The sequence below is a fragment of the Pipistrellus kuhlii genome, unplaced genomic scaffold (genome assembly GCF_014108245.1).
Source record: "Pipistrellus kuhlii isolate mPipKuh1 unplaced genomic scaffold, mPipKuh1.p scaffold_m20_p_22, whole genome shotgun sequence".
Classification (NCBI taxonomy): domain Eukaryota; kingdom Metazoa; phylum Chordata; class Mammalia; order Chiroptera; family Vespertilionidae; genus Pipistrellus; species Pipistrellus kuhlii.
The window spans coordinates 7,117,605-7,141,344 of NW_023425521.1; the positions used below are offsets into that span (position 1 = coordinate 7,117,605).

The 23,740-nt window shown below is 61.2% G+C and overlaps 1 protein-coding gene across 1 annotated transcript; it reads left to right on the forward strand.

Moving 5' to 3' along the window:
- Nucleotides 1-1,637: 1,637 nt before the first annotated feature.
- On the forward strand, nt 1,638-23,211 carry CACNG5 (calcium voltage-gated channel auxiliary subunit gamma 5). Its single transcript, XM_036451544.2, has 6 exons — nt 1,638-1,790; nt 19,108-19,385; nt 19,891-19,977; nt 20,829-20,969; nt 22,279-22,424; nt 22,533-23,211. The coding sequence occupies exons 2-6, from the start codon at nt 19,190-19,192 to the stop codon at nt 22,788-22,790; spliced, it is 828 nt and encodes a 275-aa protein (XP_036307437.1). The 5' UTR covers nt 1,638-1,790; nt 19,108-19,189; the 3' UTR covers nt 22,791-23,211.
- Nucleotides 23,212-23,740: the final 529 nt, after the last annotated feature.

Sequence of the window (23,740 nt, forward strand, 5' to 3'; positions counted from 1 at the left end):
AAAAAAAAAAAAAAACACCAGAAATGCTTTCATGCTGACCCCAATGTGTCTCTTCAGGTTTATCTCCATTCTCCACCCCCGGACTATTTGCCTTTCCTCGAATATACAATAGTTTCATAGTCTCATACCTTGGCCCATGCCGGCCTCTGCCTGAAACACCCTCCCCAGCCCTTTCTCTACCTGGCAAACATCTGTTCATCCTGAGGACCAGATCGGAGGACGGGAAACCAACTTCCTCGGAGCGCCCTTGGTTAGCCATCATCTCAATGAAGTGTCACGGTAACCCAGTGAGGTGGGTATTAGAATAAGGTGGCCAGACATCCCGCAGTTAGAACCAATGCCAGCTCCATACTTGGGGGGGGTCCGGTGCAAACTGCAAATGCAGCACCGTGTTCAGAAGTGATTTAAAATTTTAGGATGGCAAAAGCAGATCATGAAATTAAGCATACCGCCTTTCTGAAGGCAGGGCTGTGGGCTTAAGTCACGTGCCCATAAAGGCAGCCCTGGGTATGGAGGAAGAGACGAAAGTTCAGAGAGGTTAAGAAACTTGTCCAAGGCCATACAGTGTGTCAGAAGCAGAATCCGGTTGAAAACCCTCATCCATCAAATCGCAACTCCAACAGGCCCATCACTCCACTGCCCTGGAGAACTGCATCACACAGATCAAAGCGAGCTTGGGAAGCAAGTGGGCATCTCACATCCCTCCCTCAGCCCACGAGGGAGGATGCCCACTGCCCCAGCACAACCCTCCTCCTCATACTCAGCCTCAGACAGTCTGCTCACCCCCAAACTCACTCTGCAGTTGCCTGAGGACATGGCTGCTGACCTGGATCCCAGGACAGCGTCTCTGGCCTTTGCTGGGAATGTTAAGTTCAAACCTTGAGAGGTTACATCTCCTGGCCGCTATGCCCATTTTTCATCTTTTCACACCACTGATACAGCCTCACCAGTGTTAGTTTTTTGTTTTTGTTGTTTTGGTTTGGGGGTTTGCTTTTTTACTGTTTTGGTTGTTTCACCTTAAATGCTTTCATTCAACAGTCATTCATTCGATGTGTTAACTGCACACCTACTATGTGGCAGGCCTTCTGCCTTTAAAGAGCCATTTGCTAAACACCACACGGACAGAAAACATGGTGAGGCTTTAAAAGAACAGATCCTGGAGCCACAGGGACCTGAGCTGCCATCCCGACTCTGCCATGTTCCAGCTGTGTGTCCTGCAGCACTAGCTACTGCTCTGTGCCTCCATCTGCAAAATGGGATTGTTGACCTAACCCATGGGGAGCGCTTTGCCCAGTGCCCAGTGCACAGTCAATGCTCAGTAAAGACTGAGTGGCATTGTTGTTGTGGTGATTGTTATTACTGAGCCGCAGCAGCAGTAACAGCTGGAATTGGAAGGTAAGTGTGACCCAAGGCTGAGCAAAGCCCGCTCAGGCGCTTCTCCCAGAGGTGCTCCTCTCCAGGGAAGGAGGGCGGCTTCCGCAGGGTCCAAAAGCCCGCGGTGACAGGTGGCATGGAGATGGGAGGCCCCGCCCCCAGGCCGTTCCGGCCCCTGCCCCGCCCCCAGGCCACCAATCCCCGCCCACAGCCCGGCCTGGCCCCGCCCCCGGGCCGCCCTCGCTCGCGGAGTTGGCAGCCGGCGGCGCTGAGGCTGCAGCCACTGTCGTGGGCGCGGGGCTGCTCGGCGGGACCCGGAGGACGGGCGCCGGGGGAACCTCGCGCGGTGCCCGACGCCCAGACGAGGCACCGGCGTGGGCATTGCACCCGAATCGGGTCGCGGCCGCTCCAGCGAGGTAGGAGCCGGGGGACCCGGAGGCTCTGCCGTCCCCTGCGCCCGCCGCCCCCTCCCCGCACCGCGGCCAGGGCGGGGCGGGGGTCCGGGCGGCGCGGGCGGGGCTGCGGGGGAAGCGTGTGAAGTGCGCGGAGGCGGCGATGCTCCTCTTGGCGAGGCTGCTGGCGGTGCTTGTGGCCGCTCCCGAGCTGCGGGCAGACAGACTCCCGGGCGGACGGAGGGGCTGCGGGCATTGCCGGACTGCGGAGGGCGAGCCCCCGCACCTGTTGCGCTGGGCTGTCCGCGCAGGTGGAATCCACCGCTGCCCGCCCGCCCGGTGTCCTCTCCCCCAGCGGGTCCGGCCGCCCCCCGCCCCTGCCCCGCGCTCCTGCCGCCGGGCTGCGGGGACGGAGGGTGCATGGGTCCGGCCGGGCGGGAGGAAGGGTCCCTACGGGGGCCCCGGAGCAGAGAGGGGCGCGCGGGGGAGCCGGGCGGCGGCCGTGGGGCTTCCGAGGCTGATGCACTACTCTCTCCAGTCGTTAGTGACTCCATCCCGCACTCCGCTCCCCTCCTCGTCGGGCCCCCGATGAAGATGCAGTTTGGTGACATTTTATGAATGAAGCCAAAGGATCACTTCCTGGGGCCGATGACCACCAGATTGTCACTTTCTGGGGCTGGAAGAGTCCAGGAACCTGGCTGGGAGGGAGGAGCCTGGCCACCCTCAGGGTGCTGCCCCCGCGCTGGGTGTAGCCATAACCACGCTCTCCTCCGCCCCGAGAGCCTGCTGGACACTCCGTCCCCTTCTGGGGTTGGAGAAGCTGATGTTCAGAGGAGGAAAGGGATCCGCCCACTTGGCCAGATGCGAGCAGATCTCAGGACAAGGTCCCCCAATGTGACATGTCACACTCCCTCCAGCTGCCCTGTGCCCGCTCCTGCTCCCCACAGTCCGGAACCGGAGATGGGCCCACCCTTCAGACCCCGCCTCAGGCGGCTCCTGCATCTCCCCAAATCCCAGGGCTTGATGGGCGAACATCCCAGACCGCCCTGGAGGTGGGCGAGGGGCGACTTTGGCCTGGATCCCTCTGATGTCCTGGGTTCAGGACCTCAGGCACCTTGGTGGCAGGTTGGTGGCATCTTTCTGCTGACACGACAGCCAGCCTGCCCCCAGAGTCTGCCAGCGACGCCCTGGCTGTGTCTCACTTTCCCACTGACGTGGCAGCTGGAGGTGGCTGGGGACACCCCGTTTCAGGGCCAGGTCCTAGAAAGGGTGAAATCTGTTGCTGCGCCTGAGACATCCCCACCCCCAGCGTCTGCCTCCGTCTGGCATGCGGAAGGTAGCGGGTGCCCCGAGGGGTGGGGCGGAGCCAGGCAGCCCTGCCCACACGTGTCCAGTTTGTGAGGACCCTGGCATCCCCATAGGCTGCACCCACGGCTCCGCCAGCGGGCATCTGGCTTGTGAGAGCAGGGCCATTCTCAGGTTGTGAGTCCGGGCCTATGACCTGGGGCTGAGGTGGGGAAGGGGAGGGAGGAGGGGAGAATCGGCTGGATTGTCCACACCTGGCTGCCGGCAGCCTTCTGTCCTGGTGGAAAACGGGCTGCAACCACGCTGGTCACCGGCAGCGAGCCTCGGTGTCCTCATGTGTAGGGTGGGGCCGGGGTGCTGTGTGCAGCGAGCGCACGGATGTCGTGTCCAGCTCACTGGGGGTGTCCAGGGTGCTCCCTCCTGCCCCGCCTGACGCCAACACTGCCCCTGAGGGAGATGGTCCTGCAGCTGGGACCCTCGTGCCACCCTGGGTGGAGGAGCCGGTGAATGTCTGTCAGGGTAGCGCACAGGTGGGGCTTGGAGTCCCAGGAAAAGAGGAGGGGGGAGGCTGGGAACCCAGTCTCCACCAAGCCCTGCCTTTGGGGGAGTTGGCATTTCTGCCTCAGGGCTCCAGCCTGGGCCTTCCCCATAGACTCTCCCCACACGCGCGCGCGCACACACACACACACACACACACACACTCGTTCCCAGGGGGTCACGGGGCACCAGCCTGCGGTTTTATTCCTCCCGGGTCTGGGGTCAGCCTGTTGCCCTGGCAGCATCGAGGCCAGCTGCCTGTGACTGCAGGAGCCCCAGGACAAGCCCTGCCCCCCCGGGCATCATTCTGTTCCCCCAAACCTGGCCGTCTGCTGCCCAACATCCCACTGCCAGAGACTCGTGCCTTTGGCTCCTGGCCTTGCACTCGGTTGTGTCAGCTGCTCACTGATGCCTGGTTTAAAAGCTTCATGGGAGAGCAGAGGGCAGAGGAGCGGGAACGTGGCTTCCCAGCCTCAGCGTTCACAGAGACGGCCAGCTGGGAGCCCAAGGAGGGCCCTGGGGGAAGGAAAGGCGTGAGGGGTAAGGGGGGGGGGGGGGGCAGGCGGGGAAAGCTGTGAACCTCACATGGGATTCCTGCTGGGAGTGTGGGCTGGGCAGCCTGCTGAGTGTGCAGGTGTTGATAGAGGCTTCCAGAGGCTTCCAGTGTCTGGGGGGGGGGGGGGGGGACCTAGGCAGCCTATTTCTGGAGGCGATCTAGGCCCATCCTTCCTTCCCGCGCTGCTCTCCTGTCCGTGACCGTGCCACGCAGAGTTGCAAGGAGCCCATAGGTGGTGTTCGCGGGCAGGCAGCTGCCGTGGAGATCTGTTAGGTCAGCAGAAGGCTGGGCGGAGCGGTGCAGCGGGGTTCCAGCACCTGTGCCTTCCTGAGCACCCACAGCCCTCCCACTGCCCGTCCTGGGAAAGAGCAACAACGCCCGAATTCCCTCGGACCTGCAGCTCCTGGGCTGTGAGGGGCTGCCCGAGTCACTCCCAAAGACTGTGTAGGGGGGTCCTCACTCCGGGGTTCGTGGGGGTGAGGACTGACAGGCCCTGCCCAGGGGGCCCGCAGGCAGGCTGGGAGGAGTGGGGAGGGGCAGGCCGCGTAGCTCGGGCTGGAGCTGTGGGGGGACCAGAAAAAATGGGCTCGTCCAGGCCCAGTGGTGAGCAGGTGGCTGCCCGTCCCTGTGCTGCTGAGGGCAGAGCTCAGACCCGTGTGACCTCTGGTCATGAGCCCCCCACTGCCCACCACTCTTAAAGGTTACCCTCACCCATACCCGTCCTTAAATAATGACAACGATAACATGGCAGCAGCTCCTCATTCTTCCCTCACAGCACGTATGAGCGCCTACTGTATACCCGCCGGCTACTGTTGTGAGTAAAGGGCACACGACTGTGGCACTGCTGGCATTTGGGGCCGGATTATTCTTTTGGGGAGGGGGCTGTCCTGTGCATTGTGGGGTGTCGGCAACACCCCTCTCCCCACTGCGACAACCGAGAATGTCTCCAGACTGGCCCCATGCGCCCTGGGGGTGAGGCCACCTGCTGCTGCGAACCATGGGGAATGCAGCTGTGAACCAGAGACATTGCATTGCTCTTCCCCAGGAGTAAGCATCACCAGCTGGAGATGAACAATACGCTTGCTAGAGAGGGACCTGCACAGGACGCTGCCCGTGACAAGGCCGGTGGGGGCGGGGGTGGGCGCCATTTTCAAAGGGGCCTTTTCTGTAGGCGACATTTGAGCAGAGAACGAGAGAGGGAGGGAGACAGGGAGGGGAGGGAGGGCCTCCCAGCAGCAGGGGGAGGAAGTTAAGGAAGCAGCTGGAGGTGGGAGTGGGTGAGGCCGGTGGGGACAGTCCAGGCTCTGAAGAGCCCCATCAGGTGACCAGGGGGCCACAGTGAGGACTCAGCTTTCCCCCTGAGGCCAGGGCACACCGCCAGGTGCAAACACCGTCCAGGGGCTGTCCGCGCACTCACAGCTGTCCCGAAAGCAGTTGTTTCCGTACGTCTGTTCCAGGCGCAGAGGGCCGGCCACTTGGGGGGATGCCGGTGGGACATGGGCTGGAGCAGCCCACGCTCCTCTGTCACCCCCCGAATTGCGGACTTGCAGCCGCACAGAAGCGCGCTAGGTCCCAGCTCAGTCGCTCGGAGGCAGTGTGTGGCCTGGGCCAGTCACAGTCCTTCAGGCTTTGGTTTTCACACGGTCTTTATAGGATGGTGTACTGTCCGCCCATGCCACCCCTGCCGCCTGTGCCATCCCTCCCTCCCTCTCCATACACTCGTGCCAGCAGGCGGCAGAGGGCGGCAGCACCCCGTTTCCCCCAGCCACAGGCGCTGTCCTGGATTTGCGCATCTATTCGCCGAGTGGCAGCAGTGCCATCTGGTGAGCTCGAGGCCAGTCTCTCGGGAGGTCACGGGAAGTTCAAGGCTCCCTCTCCTCTCCCACTGCCTCCCTGCCCGTCCCTCCCAGGAGGCTGGCCCGGCCTCTCCTGGGAGCTGGGCGGGCGGAGCTACAGACCAGTGTGCTGGACCAGGACAGGGTCGGCGGCACAGACCAAGACTCTGTGGCCCCTGCACCCCTGAGACCCGAAGGCGGGGGGGTGTCAATGGGCCCAGTGCCAGGGTCTCACTTCCCAAACGATACACGTCAGCAATAGGTTCTCAGCTGGGAACGTGGGTTTAAAAGTTACCCCAGAGAGCTCAGGCTGCAGACACCCCCTCGGTCATGGCCAGTCGAACCCCTTCATTCCTCCGTGTGCGGGGAGTCTGCCTGGGGATGGACCGCAGTGATGGGGGCGCCCAGGAAGGAAATCCCCGGGACTGTGGGCACACGGGTGTGTAGTGTGTGCCGGGGAGTGTGGGAGGCCCCTCGGGAGGCGTGTGTATCTGCCCCGTTGGTATGTCCTTGTACGTTTGCCATCTGATGGGATGGTGGGATGCCCAAGGCCCTCTGACTGTGCCAGGCAAGCTCCACAAGGGAACACGTGAGGAGCCGTTGGGAGGGAAGCGGGAGTTCACTGAGCAGTGACTTTGTGTCCAAGCACCTCACACGCGTGTTTCTCCACCCCCGCCCCACCCCCACTCCTACCCCTACCCCTACCCCCACCCTCACCCCACCCCCACCCCGCTGCCTCCCCAGCTCTCCCATCACCGCTTAACATGCATACTTTGTTGTACGCGCTCCTTAAATTGCGGTGAATCACATTCTCTGCTATAAATAAATGCAATCTGTTGGGGTTTTTACTGCGGTAAAAATACAACGTAAAATCTACTATTTTAGCCATCTTCCATACTGTATACAATGCAGCAGCATTTGGTGCATTCAGATGTTGTGCCAGCGTCACCGCTCCCGTTCCTGGACATTTTCCTGGACGTTTTCCGCCGTCACTCCCCCCCCCTTCCCCGCCGCGTCCCTGGCAGCCACCCGTCCGCTTCCGGTCCCGATGCAGTTCCCTGTGCCGGGCGTTGCGTCTCGGCGGAATCCCAGCGTGCAGCCCGTATGGGTGCTTCCCTCCTTTTTGACGGCAGAATAATACTCCGTCGTGTGGCTATGCCACGGGTGTTCATCCGTTCTTTGGTCCGTGGGCACTGGAGTTATTTCCACTTCCGCCTGGTACAAATCATGCTGCTGTGGACATCCAAGTTCAAGTGCTTGTCTTAAGCCTTGTGGCCAGGTGTTTCAGGTTCGTCCCTAGGAGCCGAATCGCTGGCTCACAGAGTAATGGTGTGGGTAACTTACTACGCCACCACCCAAACGGTCCTCCACAGCACCCTTACACGCCCCGCACCGAGCTCCCCACGTTCTCACCACAACGCGGGTTTCCTGAAAGCCTTCCAACCATGGTCGCCTGTGCTTTACGGGCAGTTAGGCACCCTGTCCACGACCACACGGCTGGTGGCACAGAGCCGGAGGCTCTGCCCTCTAGGCTAAGGGGACCAGACGTCCCGATTTTTAACAATTTGTCCCACGTCCCTCGGCGTTTTAAAAAAGTCCCGACTTTTTTAAAACGCCGAGGGACAAATTGTTAAAAATCGGGATGCCTGGTCACCTCTTTACTCTAGGCTGCTGACCTCCTCGTCCAGGCTCCTGTGTCCGAGGCTCGGGGCTCACAGAACCCCACTCATTCTGGCTCCTGACTGCCCCTGGCACTCCACCACCCATCACGGCCTCTCCTCCAAACAGAGGCCCCACCGTGGAGAGGGGGAGGGAGCGCCCTCCTGGCGCTCCTGGGCAGTGGGTGTCACCGGCCAGGAACTCTGCCTCCCCCACGGGGTGACACATGGGGAGGCAGGTGACTTCCTGTGTGCACCTCACTTGGTCCCAGAATAGCCGGCTGCTCCCTGCTGGGTGACCTTCACTTCACCTCTCATCCCGGAGGCCTGAGCTGCCCCCGCCAGCCTCGCCCGCTCTGCAGAAGGAGCACGCCAGGGGCTCCGGGGCTGGCAGGCGCATAGACCAAGGCCGGCCCCCCTTCCAGCGCACATGGCATTGCTGCCCCGAGTTCACGGAGTGCAGGGCTCCCGGCGGGGGGCTCGGCCCCTGTACATGTGGTTTCCTGAGGGAAGGGGCCGGGCTTGGCCCTCTGCACCCTCAGGCTGCCCCTCTCTGCAACCTTCCTGCAGGGCATTGCTCCAGACTTCCAGGCACCCCTGCACCCCTCATACTAAGGTGACCAGATGTCCCGCTTTTGGCAGGACAGTCCCGATTTTGAACAATTTGTCCCACGTCAGCGCGGCGTTTAAAAATCGGGACTTCTTCAAAACGCTGTGGGACACGGGACATCTGGTCACCTTACCTTATGGCCCCCTGGACCCCCGCCCACAGCACATCTCCGGAAACTCGAGGGGGGCGGCTGCCGTGTGCCCGGAGCCCTGTGGAGCCCTGTGTGGCTCACTCACCAGAGTGGGTGGTGGGTGACAGCTCGCGGATGGGCTGGGACCTGTGCAAGCGTCGCCTCATGCGTGCCTCGCCGTGTCCCCGAGAGAGACAGGTGCTGTGAGGTCCCTGTGAGGACAGGCTGTGTAAATTCAGGCTGAAGTGTTCTAGGCTGAGGATGCTGTTTGCACCACAGCTCAGCTTTGAAGGTAGTTAAGCCCAAGGCAAGCAGGAATCTCTTCGTGTGCAGGAGAGATGAGGTTGGGGCGGTGGTTGGGGCCCTGGTTTCCCCTTTGACCTTCTCCCACATCCCTCCCGCCCCCCACTTGGTAACCTCTGCTCAGACCCTGCTGGTCCGGCCCCCGCGCTGTGTGCAGACGGGAGCCCGGGCATCCACGTCAGCTAAAAGGGTGACCCCGTGCGCATTGACTGAAGGCCCGTTGTCAACCCAGTGCCAGCAGCCATGAGGGGGCACCGCTGGGTTCGATTAGAATAAAGCGCAGCCCTGCCTCTGCAGGGAAACCATGGTGGGAGGCAGTGCAGCGGCATTGTCCTCCGGTATGGATTTCCCGGGCTCCCTCTGCCTCCCCCCTGGCGGAGGGCCTGTCTCCCTCCTGATGGATGTGTTGCTGTGGGAAGAATGAGGAACACTCCTCACCTGATGGGCCTGTGGACGCACCGGGAGGGGGATGCGGGAGAGGGGGTGGAGGCCGCCGAGGAGGGAGGCGGGCAGTCTGCCCTGCGCTCCCTCCGGAGCAGAGAGAAAGCAGCAGCCCTCCCGCCTCGCCTCCTACCCTGGGGAGGGGCAGATCCAGCACGGAGCAGCCCAGGGCGCCCCCTGATCCTGGCTGAGTGGCCCCCCTGGAGTCTGTCCCCAGGGGCCCGCCTGGGAGAGCGAGCGCCTGCCTCTCCGCAGGGATAAGGGGCTGAAACAGGTTGAGGACTCAGCCTCGGAAGACAAGTTCAGGACCCGCCCCAGCTCCCTGGGCAGGACGCCTCTCAGTCTCGGCTCCTTCACTTGCAGAATGGGTCGTGCCATCCATAAGGTCATGCCACTCCTGGGCTGGGCTGAAAGGACCCAGGGTAAAGCATTGTGAACGCCAAGGGTCAAGGTCAGTGCGGTTCATCAGCGAGCGCTTCTGATGGCCCACCCCATTGCTTTCTAGGCCCTGGCTGTGCAACCTTCGTGGGGTCCGTGGTCAGAAGGCGCCGTTTAGGTCACCGTGAAGGTCTAGAATCAAATGACCAAGAAAGAGGATGAGGTAGAAGACTAAAACCCCTTCGTCCACCAGGAGGCGGGTCTCAGGACAGCTCCCAGCCAGTCTAGCCAGGAGCTGAGTTCCGTGAATGGTAAACAAGCCAAGTGGGGTGAGAAAGCAAGACGATAGCCCGCCTCCAGCCCCGTGACCCGCTCAGCTCCTGAGAGCAGACTGCACGTGGACTGGACGCCGCTTGCTTCACTCACTCCTGTGTTCCCCCCTTGGCAGCCCCGGACTGAGACTGACAGGGGAAGGGGCCCTGAGGACACGCCCACCCCACCCCCACCCTTCGCAGCCTGCGGAGCTCCATGTGACTCGCACCTTTGCAGATGGAGGGCCATCGTCCACTCAGCTATGGAGCGAGCGCCCCACTTAGCCGTGTGCATTGGACACGGTTAAATAACAGAAGTAAAACTAGAGCATGGCCAAAGCCTGGGCCGAAGGAGCAGGGAGGGCCCTCCCAGGAGAGCAGAGGGAATTCACTGGCAGCCGCCCTCTCCCTGAGGCTGCTCTGGCTTCAGAAAGTTTGATACAGATACAGATACAGATGCAGATCACCTTTTGTTAATTTTTAAATGAGAGTTTATAATGTGTGTGCACACACGAACGCACACATATGTGCACACACCCCCATTGGAGAAATAGTTTGTGCTGGCTATGGCACATTGGGAAATTCAGAAGCCTAGAAAGAGGCGGTCTCTCCTCCCCCCAGCCCCCTCCAGAATGCTGGGGGAGGGGGGTTAGAGATTTCTGGTACCACCTCTAGGGAAGGGGGTGGGGTGAAAAGTAGGGACTGCATTAGACATGTCCAGTTTCAGCAACAGAGTGAACTCAGCTAATGCACACCCATTCGCCTACCAGCACGTAAGGGGTTTTTAAAATCCACAGCTGACTCTTAAGAAAGACTGAAGCAAGTCTTCCCTCAAACCCAGAGCCCTGAGCAGGTGAACTGCCGCCAAGGAGGACCAGGAGGTACTGGGCCCAGATACGGCCATAGTAGCTCAAGCCTGAAACAGTAATGCCCACCCAGGCACAGGAGGATGTGGCTCTGGGCCCTGGCAGGGCCAGAAGTTGCCGCTGAGACCCACCTGCGAGTGGGATTGCTGGGTTTGCATGGCAAGGGCCTGTGGAACTTCACAAGAACCCGCAAACTGCCTTCGAAAGCAGCTGTGTCATTTTGCATTGCCTCCAGCAATGCATGAGAGTGCCAGTTGCTCCAAATCTTTGTCAACACTTACTATTGTCCATCTTTTTCCTTTTAGCCATTCTAGGATGTGTGTAACGGTATCTCATTGTGGTTCTGATATAACCTTGACGATGAAACTATACAGGATAGTGGAAAAAATTATAGGTCCGTCTCACTCATGAGGCCCTCGTCCAAGCTCTCCCCTGAGTGGCCAGCACCTCGTCTTCCTGTTTGCACTGGTGTTGGGAGGACTGGACCCTGGGTTTGTGGGCGTTGCTCCTGGACCCACAGCCTCCCGGCCAGCTGTCTGTCTGGCCCAGGGCTCGGAGCTCAGAGGGGCAGGGCCTCAGAGGTGGAGAGAGGGGAGGCCCGGGCGTGTGTTGCGGACCATCAGAGCCTGAGTTTTGGCCGGATGTGCTGGAGGCAGGAACGGGCAGACAGGAGGAATTTATAGAGGCAAGTCCGCCGCATCGATGGGCCAGGCCCCATCGATCGATAGGCTCCCCAGAGCCCGCCTCTCTCAGCGATTCTCTGGGGGGGGGGGGGGGGGGGTGCGCCCTGCAGGCTCCCAGCTGGCCTCCAGCGCCTTCCAGGCCCATTTCCCTCTCAGGCTCCTGTCCCTCCTCCCCGCAGGAAGGATAGGCGCAACAGAAACGTCTCTCTTGAAACACAAGTACCAACTCCGTGCGTGGAGGAGGGTCTCGGGGTCCAGCCGGAAGGCTCGGCTCCTCGCTCCTCCCTCCCAGGCCTCCTCCTCACGCGCTGTTTCATGTGAAAAATACCTGGTGTGTCCGTCATCCCCCCATCCCCCCCACCCCCGGAGTGATCCAAGGGCCAAGCAGACAAGAGCAGGAAGCCTGCAGCCCTGTACTCTCGAGCAGGAGGCTGCGGAGGGCGGGCAAAATTAGGTCAGCGTTTTCCCTTCGACCGTCAGGAATCTCAGCTCTCCGGAAGCCAGAGTTTCCACGGTGATGAGCTCAGCACCCTGTCGGACCGACTGCCGCTTCTCAGGATGAGATGCACAAGAGGCAGTTCTGCTCTGCAGGGAAAGGGGCAGATTGCTGGCTTCCCATCCCAGCCCCGCCACTTTCTGGCTGGTGACCTTGGCCAAATGGTGGGGGACCACCCCCCCCCACCCCCGATCGGTAAAGTGGAGATAGTGACCCCAGTAGAGATGACTGTGTGCGTGCACTGGGCACCAGGCCGGAGCCCCTGTCTACACTGGTTACATGTGTTGGTTCATTTAATCCTCTTGCCCCTTGGAAGGAGGTACCAGCGCCGTCTGAGTTTAATCACAACCACAGGGCTGTTTCGGGGATTCAGTGAATTAATGCGTGTCCATCGCTTAGAACAGCTCCTGGCACCGAGTCCTCCTGACCCAATAAACACTAACCGGCAGGAGCCGGGGAGACAGAAGGGCTGGGAGAAGCCGCAGACTCCGGGCCAGGGTCCCGGGAAAGGCCAGGCCAGGCCGCGGGCCCGCTCTCCTGGCCCGCCCGCCCGCCCGCCCGCCCGCCGGCTCCCGAGGCCCGGATCTGATAGATGGCCCCTGTCACCACAACCAGATCAAGCCTGAACACTGTTCCTGTCACACACGGAGACACAGGGAGGAAGCTGCTTTCCATTTCTCCTGGCCCCGGGGCGGGAGCATTGCTGACCCGGGCGGGGCGGGCGCTGCGGGAGGCAGCTGCAGCGGAGGCTTCTAATTGCCGGCGATTAAGACTTCATGTCACAGAAGGCGGCGGGGTGGTGTGCAAGTGGGGCTGAGGGGAAGAAGGAAGCGGGCGACGCTGCCTTTTCGAAAGCAAATGCTGCTGCAGAATAAAAGCCCTTTTGTGCTGGGGGTGGAACTGGGGGCGGCTGCTCTCCCTGGGGCTGGTGGCAGGGGCCGGGCGGACATCTGCTGCTGCGTGCCTTAGGCTGCGGGTGTCCCCAAGGATGACTCAGGAGGCGGGGTGGGGGGAGAGGTGGCCTGTACTGCTCATGGCTGATGGCAGGGCTGGGATTGGTGGGCTTCACAGGTCAGAAGGACAGAAGGCGCACGTCAGCCACGTTTGCTCAAATGCATAGATTTATGGAATGGTCTTAGGGCTCCTTAGTTAGTTCTATTTTACATCATCTATGCCCCTGGTTAAGGATAATGTCCAGCCTCACAATCCCGCCTCCGTGCTGTGGAGGAGAGGAGGCAGGTTTGTTGAATGTCGCTGACGGGGAAGCAGCGAGGGCTGGTCTCCTCCGTAGCTGCCGGGAGGCGGCGGAAGCACAGAGCCTGGGCTGATCCACTCTGTCGCTGTGAGCTGGGTGGCCCCATGTCTTCATCCTCAGGTTCCTCTGTAGAAACGTAACCATGATGTGACTTGGCCTGGAGGGTATCGGACGGGAATGTGGATGCTGACCCGGGCCCGGCTCAGTGGCTGAGCCCCGACCTGCGCACCCAGAGGTCGCTGGTGTGATTCCGGGTAAGGGCGCAGGCCCGGGTTGCAGGCTCGATCCCCAGGGGGAGGCGTGCAGGAGGCAGCTGATCCGTGATTCTCCCCCATCATTGGTGTTTCTACCCCTCTCTCCCGTCCTCTCTATGAAACTAATAAAAGCGTATTGATTATGTGGATGATCAGTAGACACACGGGCCCAGTGGCTGACAGCTGATTCTGGCTGTTGGCTAGTAGCCCAGCGGGGCTTTCCACCAGAGGAACATGTCTGTTTATTACAGCTGGGGGTCAGAGGCAGCAGTATGGCTGACATCCTGCTCCCCCATGACACCCCACACAACTAAGAACGGTCCAGCCCCAGGTATCAGTGGGGCTGAGTTTGAGAACCCTGCTCTAAGGCACAGCAATCTCGGGGGGCGCCAGACTTCTTACCTAGGGGCTGGGCTCCCCATGAGGGAGCTCCGGAGAGAAGCAGGTGGGAACCGCACCTCCTTTTACGACCCAGCCTCAGAGTCACATGGCATCATTTCAGTGCACGCTATTGGTCGAACCAGCCTCAGATTCACATGGCATCACTTCAGTGCACGCTATTGGTCGAACCAGCCTCAGAGTCACATGGCATCATTTCAGTGCACGCTATTGGTCGAAGCGGTCCCACACTTGCTTAGACTGAAGGGGAGGGGATGTGCTCGGACCCCACCTCTCAATGGGAGGAGTGTTAGTCAAGGAACCCGTGGTCCCTTTCTAGCCACCCAGAATGCAACGGCTTTCAGCACGGTGGACAGCAGGCAGGGCCACATGACCACTGGGGGCTGACGGTCCCCGGCTTGTCCTGCTGGGAGCTGGCCAGGCTGATGCTGAGTCCCTAGACTAGGGGTGTCGAACTCAATCAGAGAAGGGGCCAAAATCTAAAATCCAGCCTAAATCGCGGGCCGAATGGTTTACTGAACAGTCATAAACTGTCATTGTGATGGAAACGCAGTGGAGTGCAGTGATGACAGCGCGGTGTGGGCCACATTGCAAGGCCTGGCAGGACGGATTTGGCCCGCGGGCCTTGTGTTTGACACATGTGCCCTAGACCAACCAGCTCACAGGAGCAGGTTTCTCCGGGCCCGTAGGAAGCTGAGGTCAGCGTTCTGCGTTGGACTGTCCTTCCTCTTTCTCCTTCTCTCCAGTTCAACTACTGTCCAGCCCCGTCACTGGGCTCCCACGCACACCAGCACCCTCCCCTGCCACTGAGCAGAGAGGCACCTCACTGAAGGCCTCTGGTTACTGGCTCGGGGCAGGGAAACGTGCAGTCTTGACTTAATTCTCCATGAGACCTTTCTCTGTAATTGCTAGTCTCAGGTGATAATTAGCAACTGTTAATTCCTGGTCATTAGCAAGCTAATATGTGGAGGTAATGTACCCGGGTAATCAAAAAGGCTCAAAGCTGCGCCGAAACCGGTTTGGCTCAGTGGATAGAGCATCAGCCTGTGGACTGAAGGGTCCCAGGTTCGGTTCCGGTAAAGGGAATGTATCTTGGTTGCGGGCACATCCCCAGTGGGGGATGTGCAAGAGGCAGCTGATCGATGATTATCTCTCATCAGTGTTTCTAACTCTCTATCCCTCCCTCTTTCTCTTGTAAAAAATCAATAAAATATATATATGTTAAAAAAAAAAAAAAAAAGGCTCAAAGCTGCCATGTTTTCCCTTCTCGGCCCCACGCCCCAGGATAACACCGCCTCTCAGCAGCTCCCGCCCCCGGGTGAGCCTGGGCCCCGTACCCGCCTGAGGGCAGCAGATCCCTGAATTGATGGCTCTCTTCTTTGTTCTCCTCTCCGGGTATAGAAATAATACGTTTTCTTAGTGGCTTTGCCAAGCACAGGAATGTGATAAAGAAAATCAAATATCCGTGACCTGGAAGCGTCCACCACCGTCCACGCTCTGGTTTACCGGCTTTTCCCCAGCGGGGTTCCTGTGAGACACGTGGCTTTCCCTCCGGCTTCGCTCGTGTGTTATTACGTGTCCCGTGAACATCTGCTCTGGTGACAGCAACGTCTAAACAGCACCTGCCTGTCTTCCCCGTCAGAAAGTCCACATGAACCTGGTAGATGGCGGATGGGTAAGGCGACCCCTTTGGCGGGACAGTCCCGATTTTTAACAATTTTTTTTAAAATCGGGACGTTTTTAAAACGCCTGGGTCACCTTACGGATGGCGCTTGTGGGGGAAGAAGCAGCCACGTAAAGGCAAAGACGTGGACCGAAGCCTCATGATGTGGGAACTAGAAATTCACCCCAGACCAGTCGGCGTCTCCAAGGGGCTCCCATCCCTGCTCCCACCGGCGGAAGACACTGGCGGGGGGCAGGGTGGAGGGGAGCCACGGATGCAGTTACATCGGAAGAAAGTCAGGAAGGCGGTGGATGAAGATGCCAGGAGCGGGGTTTGCAGCATGGGGCCGGGCAGGTCCCGGTCATCGCTGCCTGATGCCTCTCCCCGCGGCGCAGGGAGAAACCCACGGGTCCAGCACCCACACGGGACCCGCTCACACTCTTGTCCCTCCGTGGGCCCTTCTTCCCTCTGGACCCGGGCGTTCCTGCGTGTGGTCTGGGAGAAATGGGAGCCTTCCCGCCCTGCAGGGTGGTTTTCGGATCAGGAATGCCGAGCCGGAGAGCACCTCCGGGAGGCGCGGGAGAGGATCTGGGCCGGGGACCGCCCAGAGGAAGCCCAGGAGGATCGAGAAACAGCCCTTCGCTTTGGCCGGGGATGCTCAGTGGTTAGAGCGCTGACCTATGCACCCGAGGGTCTCGGGTTTGATTCCTGGTCCAGGGCACACACCTGGGTTTAGGGTTTACTCCCTGCCCCAGTGGGGGTGCCTGTGGGAGGCAACCAGTCGATGTGTCTCTCTCCCTTTCACTCTTTATCTCTCTATCTTTATCTCTATCTCTCTTTCCATCCCTCTCTCCCTTTCTCTCTCCGTCTCCCTTTCTCTCTCCTTCTCCCGCTCTCTCTCCTTCTCTCTCTCCCCCCCACCCTTTCCCTTCCTTCTACTCTCTCAGAAAAGCAATGGGGGGAAAAATACCCTCCGATGAGGACTGACAAAACAAAAAGAAAGAAACAGCCCTTCGGTGACCCCTGGCCGTTTACAAAGACCGTCTTCCCGCTATTGCATCACACACGGTTCTAGATCCCCTATGAGCCCCGGAGATGTGTCACTGCACCCCACACCTCCGGCACCGTTTATGTCTTCCGTGGGCGGTGGTGGGGCCAGGGCACGCACTGTGGGACGAGACCTAGGCTTCAGTCCACCGTCTGCCAGCACCTGGGACTGTCCTGCAGGCTACTCACCGTCCCTGAGCCTCCACTTCCCGATCCACAGAGGGGGCTACCTCTACCCACCTACAGGGGTGTTGTGAGGCCCTGGCGTTATTTATTCGTAAGTAATTATCTCGCAATAGCATAACGACACGTCGGGGTGTTACTGTTCCCTCCGGGCCGAGTTCCGAGTGTGCCACCCACGCTGGGACTGTCCCCTTCCCCAAGCTCCCTCCAGCTTCGTGCTGGGCCGTGACAGAGCCCGGCGGGTCATCTCCGGCCGCTGCTTTTATTTCTTGCGTTTGGGGATTCAGATCCAATCTCCTCTCCACTTTCATCTCCCCAAGCCCGCAAGAGCCAAGGTTTTTATTTTCTCGCTGCCAAGATTATCATTACAATCGGCGCTCAGCTCCGGCCGGTCGCTGGCTGTCATTTTTCAGAAGCCCGATCCGGCCGCCTTACAGGAACGCGGGCTTATCTGCCCACCGCTGCCGACTAACAAGCCTTCCGCCAGCGCCGGGCTGGCCATTTCCCAAGCCCTGGCCTGGCTGCTGTGCCATGTCATCTCCCAGCAGCTTTGGGGGGGCGGGGAGGGAGGGGGGGCAGGGCAGGCCCTGTCATTCTTCGTGGGGGACAGCCTCGTTCCCTAATGGGTCCGCAGAACCAGACGCCACTGTGTGGGCAGACACGCTTGGGAAACACCGGAATGAGTGCAGCTAAACGCACTCCCCGGGGCTTGAACCTACGACTGTGCGGTGAGATTCTCCAAGGCCCAGAGGCAGCGCTTCCCACGCGAATGTGGCTTCTGTCCCTTTCCCGCTGGCTCAGCCAGGGTGCGCCTGTGCCTCAGCCGAGGCGTCACCCCTGGTCACCACCGGTGTCTCCGTCTCCCGGCTCAGCTGCTGGCACCGCCGCTCAGGAACATCCGCGTCCTGTCTCAGCATTCCCGGCTGTGCGTCATGGCGAAGGGTCGACGCTCCGGCACTGTGGCTGCTTAGGTGAGGCGCGCCGAGCGCCCAGGCCCCTCCCTCTGCCCGTCCCCTCCAGCCGCCCCTCGGAGACCTCCCTCTGGGCTCCTCAGGTCCTGGCTTCCCTGCTTGGCAGGGTTCTGAGACCTGAGCAGGTGCACGCTCACCTGGATCTTGTTACATCGCGGATTCTAGTTACAAAGCGGCCGCATGTCTAACCAGCTCCCGGGTGATGCTGTGGCCCGGCGAGGTCACCGCCTGGGCCGCGCGTCAGGGTCCCGGGAGCCCTCGGAAAGCGCGTCACCCTCGTTTGAGCCCGGCGGCACCCGGGTGGCTGGGAGGGGCGCCCAGGGCCCAGGCGGGCGTTGCCGGGCGCTCCCTGGTGATTCTCCGGCGGTCAGTGTTCAGAGCCCCGCGCGGGGCTGTGGGCTCTGTGGGGGAATGGGGAGGGAGGGGGCGCAGGTCAGCATCCATCTGCCTTATTCCTCGGCCTCCCCGCTCCGAGCCCCGTGCCTGGCGCTGGAAGGGATCCGCAGGTGTGAACAGACCCGGGAGGTCTCTCTGGCTGGCTCAGAGCCGGCTCCTGCCGATACCGAGCAGGCAAGAGTCAGACGGCTCCTCACGCGGTGGGTGTAGGCAGCCCCTTGACCTTGGACTGTGCTGTGGCTCCTTTACCTTCGTTAACCTAGAACAGTGGTCGGCAAACTGCGGCTCGCGAGCCACATGCGGCTCTTTGGCCCCTTGAGTGTGGCTCTTCCACAAAATACCCCGTACCCTCATTACGTTAATAACCATGTGCCTACCTGTAGAGTTTAAGTTTTTTAAAAAAATGTGGCTCTCAAAAGAAATCTCAATCGTTGCGCTGTTGATGTTTGGCTCCGTGGACTCATGAGTTTGCCGGCCACCGACCCAGAACTGTCCCTGCTCACAGCCCAGGAGGCAGGCGCCTTCCCCAGAAGCCTGCCCTGCCCTCTGCCCGTCCCCGAGGCTGCGGCCGCGGCTCTGCCGGGGTGCCGGGACCCCCGGAGTCCTCCACACGAGAAGCCCCAGCACAGCTCACCCTCACCCCTCCTCCTGTGCCAGAGCTCTCGGGCAGATCCCCCGTCGAGCTGCATGCACTGCTTTGTGGTGCCTTGGTCCTTCTAGGTGGGACGTCTTCAAGGTCAAGGACAGTCTTTTCATCTCCCATGTTGGGCACCATGAATGAATGAATGAATGAATGAATGAATGGCGTTATCTAGCAGGGGGACTCCCACAGAGGACAAGGTAACTCTTTGCATCCTGGCGACAAAGCTGTGAGTTCCTGGCAGGGGGAGGAAAAGGGTGGCGCCTCTGACCAGTGGCCTGGTGTCCAGAGAGCCGGCCCGTTGGTCTGCCCTCACCAGCTCAGCCAGGCGGGGTTCACTTTAGCTACGGCCCCTCATCGGGGCCTCCCCGGAGCCCTGGCTGCTCCTGCCCGAGTGCCCAGCCTCTCTCCTGTCTGTCCCCAGAGCCCGCTTCCCGCTGGCGGGACCAGGCCGCAGGCCGCCCACCTGACCATCCGTCCGTCCATCCGTCCGTCCGTCCGGGAAGATGAGCGCCTGCGGGAGGAAGGCGCTGACCCTGCTGAGCAGCGTGTTTGCCGTGTGCGGCCTGGGCCTCCTGGGCATCGCCGTCAGCACGGACTATTGGCTGTACCTGGAGGAGGGCGTGGTCCTGCCCCAGAACCAGAGCACGGAGGTCAGGATGTCCCTGCACTCGGGCCTGTGGCGCGTCTGCTTCCTCGCAGGTAAGGGCGCAGGTGGCAGGCAGCCCCGCCCGAAAGCCTGCCCCAGAGCCCTCCGCCCACCTTGTGGGGAGAGGCCCTGCCGAAAGGAGGCGGTTCCCCCGGACAATCCTCCGAAACCCGGGCCGTGTCCCTGCAGCCACCAGGACCCACCCCCACCAGAGCCTGGCGTGTAGTGTCCGTCTGAGCAAGTCCTCTCGTCTCCCGGGACCTGGGCCCTCCCCCCCCCGGAAGGGGAATGTGGCCTCCAGGCTGAGGGAGGCTGGTGAGCTCAGGGCTGGAGGTGCCCTCGGCGCCTGAGCCAGGGCGTCCCTGATCTCCATGCCCCACGGCACTGCCAGGCAGGACTGGTTACTGTGCCCGCCCTGCCCACGAGGGAATGGAGGCTCGGGAGGCGAATGGGTCCCCTTGATCCAACGTCGCTGCATCCGCCGGTTTCCAGGGAGGGCGGTCCTGCACACCCGCCTCCCGGAAGGACCCGGAGAGGTAACCATCCTCGTCTTCCCAGGTGAGGAGCGCGGGCGCTGCTTCACCATAGAGTACGTGATGCCCATGAACAGCCAGCTGACGTCCGAGTCCACGGTCAACGTCCTGAGTAGGTGCCTCCCACTTCCCAGCCCGGGCCCTGGCCAGACGGGCAGAGCCGGATGGAGGGGAGGGACAGGGGGCCGCTTATTTCTCGGAGCTAAGGTCCTCAGACTCAGCGGGCGGTGCCGGCCTGAGCTCACTGGGACTTACCGTCGATTATTGATCCAGGGGTGGTGACCGGTTTCGAAATGTCCCAGTCCTGTGACCCAGGCAAGTGTCAGGGCATCCGTACCCAGCATCTTAGTCTGGTTGGGCTGCTAGAGCACAATACCACAGACCAGGGAGCTGATAAACATCAGAGGTGTCTTTCTCTTGGTTCTGGAGACCAGGAGTCCACAATCAAGGCTCCAGCAGGGTCGGTTCTGGTGAGGGCCCGCTTGCTGTGTCCTCATACGGCAGGAGGGGTGAGGGAGCTCTGTGGGGCTCCATTCTATAAGGGCACTAATCCCCTGTGTGAGGGCCCCACCCTCGTGACCTCAGCACCTCCCAAAGGCCCCACCTCTTGATGCCATCACATACGAATTTGGGGACAGTCATTCAGACCATAGTACTCAGGGAACTGAAGCAAGCCCTCTGGCCCCCAATAAGACTGACCTCCGGGCCTTGTCCCCCCAGAGCTGGTTCTGACCTCTAGAATGTACTTGCAGTACAATTCCCCTTGGATTAGCACAGACTCCACAGGCCAAGGGCTAAGGGACAAAGCCCTGGGAGGTCCCAGGCCACCTCAGCCCGGGGAGCACCTGCAGGTGCGGCTCTGGGGCCCAGCTGGCAGTCACTGCCAGGAAGGCTCGCCTGAGGAGGGTAGGCAGCGAGGAAGGCCCCTGGAGGCTGACAGAGTCCCTTTGTGCCCTCCGTCAGAAATGATTCGCTCGGCCACCCCGTTCCCTCTGGTCAGTCTCTTCTTCATGTTCATCGGGTTTATCCTGAGCAACATCGGACACATCCGCCCCCACAGGACCATCCTGGCCTTTGTCTCCGGCATCTTCTTCATCCTCTCGGGTAAGTGTGTTGTTTCCACGCACCCGGGCCTCTGGCTCCTCCACAGCTCTGCCCCGGGAAGGCCATCCTTCCATCCGTGAAGCCATTCATTCCTCTGCCCGTCTGCCCATCCATCCAGCACGTATTCACCGGGCACCTGCAGCGAGCTCAGCCCGCCCTCTGCAGGTGATACTGCCACCTCGTCCAAGAGGGAGGGCCCGGGGGAAGCTCTTGCCCTCTCTGGGAAGCTGGCGGTGCTGAGGCTTCTCCGGAGCTCTGAGGCACCTGAGATGCTCCAGCAGTGGGCTGCGGGAGGAGAGCCGGGCCCCGGGAGGAGAGCCGGGCCCCGGGAGGAGAGCCGGGCCCAGGGAAGTGGTTGTGATGATAGCAATGGACAGGGTCGCCTGGGCCCCTAAACACATGTTAAGTGCCAAGGAAGTCTTGAATCGTTGACTTTCCTTGAACAGTCATCCTTCGAGAGGCCCTAGGTTAATCACATAAGTGGAATTGAACCTGAAGAGCTCAAAACAGAGTAATTAGTTATGTCCTGATTCGATCACCGTCACTAACTGATGGGCCCGGTGCCTGAGGCAGCCATTGACACAACGGCCCCAGGAGTTTGGGCCCCATGATTGCCAGGATCTGGACAAATGCTCCTTGACTCTCTCCCAACCGTCTCAACAGGCCACACCAGGGCTCAGGTGGGCTGGGCAGACCAGGGGCCACTTGGCCTCCACCAGGATGCTGTTCCTCCCCAATGGAGACAGGAAGCAGAGGCTGCTGCCTCTGCCAAGGGGGCCTGCCGTATCCCTCGGCTTAGCCAGAGCCCCCTGCTGGCTCCGTGGCTCTCCCCCATCCTTCCCATGAGGCCCACAGGGGACTCAGGGTGTCCACAGGCGGGGCAGGCATCTACGTCTGACAGGCGATCCTAGCCGGCAGGAGGGCGAGAACCGGTGGGCTTGCCGTGGCTCGGGAGGCGGCCGGCCAGGGCGCTTGTTTTCTTCCTTTTTATTTTATTTTATTATTATTTGAATTTATTGGGGTGACATTGGTTCGTGAAATGACATGGGTTTCAGGGGTACACTTCCATCACACGTCATCTGTGTATCGCATCGTGTGTTCACCGCCCCAAACTAAGCTCGCAAACCAAACGGAGGCGGGAGCTGTCTTCCGGGAGGGGACGGTCTGAGCCGAGCAGGGTGGCGGGAGGAGCGCGCCTGCTCTCTCTGACCTCCAAAGCGAGTGCGTTGTCGCCCCGAGGCCCCGGCTCTGGTCCCGAACCCCTCCGCACCCCGAGGCCCTTCTCTGAGCGGCGCCCGCCCTGCCCCAGGCCTCTCGCTGGTGGTGGGCCTGGTGCTGTACATCTCCAGCATCAACGACGAGATGCTCAACCGGACCAAGGACCCGGACACCTACTTCAGCTACAAGTACGGCTGGTCCTTCGCCTTCGCCGCCATCTCCTTCCTCTTAACGGAGGTAACGCCCCCGCAGGCTGGGTGGGGCGGGGGGGCACTGCCCTGCAGCCCGGTGGGCGCCGGGCCCCCAGCGGTGAGCTCTCTCCTCTGCTCCCCGCTCTCTCCACAGAGCGCGGGGGTGATGTCCGTGTACCTGTTCATGAAGAGGTACACCGCCGAGGACATGTACCGGCCCCACCCCGGCTTCTACCGCCCGCGCCTGAGCAACTGCTCCGACTACTCGGGCCAGTTTCTGCACCCCGACGCCTGGGTCCGCGGCCGCAGCCCCTCCGACCTCTCCAGCGACGCCTCGCTGCCCATGAACAGCAACTACCCGGCCTTGCTCAAGTGCCCCGACTACGACCAGATGTCGTCCTCCCCCTGCTGAGCCACACGGCCTCCTCCCCCACCTCCGCCCCCGCCCCCTGCCCGGACCCTGGATGGCCAGACAGCCTCCCTCTCGCGGGCTCCCCTGCCGGCCTGTGTGCCCTGGATCCGGCCCGTGGTGGACAGGCCGAGGCCGCCTCCATGCTTAGCTGTTGTCACGTGGCCCTGTTGTCTCCCTGCTCCCCCCAGAATGTCTCCAACTGCCCCGCAGTGGTGTCGGGAGTCTGGGGCCAGCGGACAGCGGGTTGGCCGAGAGCATGGGGGTAGCCCCACCCCTTGAGTGCCAATCGCTCCAGCCACTGTCCCCTTTCCTGGGGCAGGTGAGTGTCTGGCTGTGCAGTCATCCCTGCACACCCAGCCTCGTGGCCCCAGGCCAAGGCCAGCTCCGGGACACCAAGTCCCTTCCGCACGCCCAGCTGGACGTGTGTGTGTGTGTGTGTGTGTGTGTGTGTGTGTGTCTGCCAACGGGCCTGGCCCTCGCGTTCACGATCTGGCCCCCCGAACAAAGGTGACTGATGTCTGGCTGGTTCTGCATTGTCCAGCCGCATCCTTGTGAAGTCCTGTGTTCTTTTTGTGGCCCACGTCTCCCCATACAACACACCCGTCTGTGCTGTCCCCCTCCCTCTCTGCCCTCCGACTGCGTGGCTCCTCCTCCCACTGGAACTCAGCTGCCCATCCTGGTCCCCCGGGGGCTGAGGGCGCTCTGAGGCCGCTCTGACGAAGTCACCGAGAGGCGTTAACGGCTGGTGATGTCTTACTATGTACGGCCCCTCCGTGACGTATCCAACAGGGGTCTTCCATGCCTTAACCCCAAGGAGTGACTCTGATCACGAGACTTTTGCTGGTCACAGTGAGCATTCCCAGGCGCCGTCCCAGGCCCTGGGGACACTGCCCCTGCTCACGTGGCCTCATTTCTGGCCCGAAATCGAAACCCGTAGACGGATGTCTGCA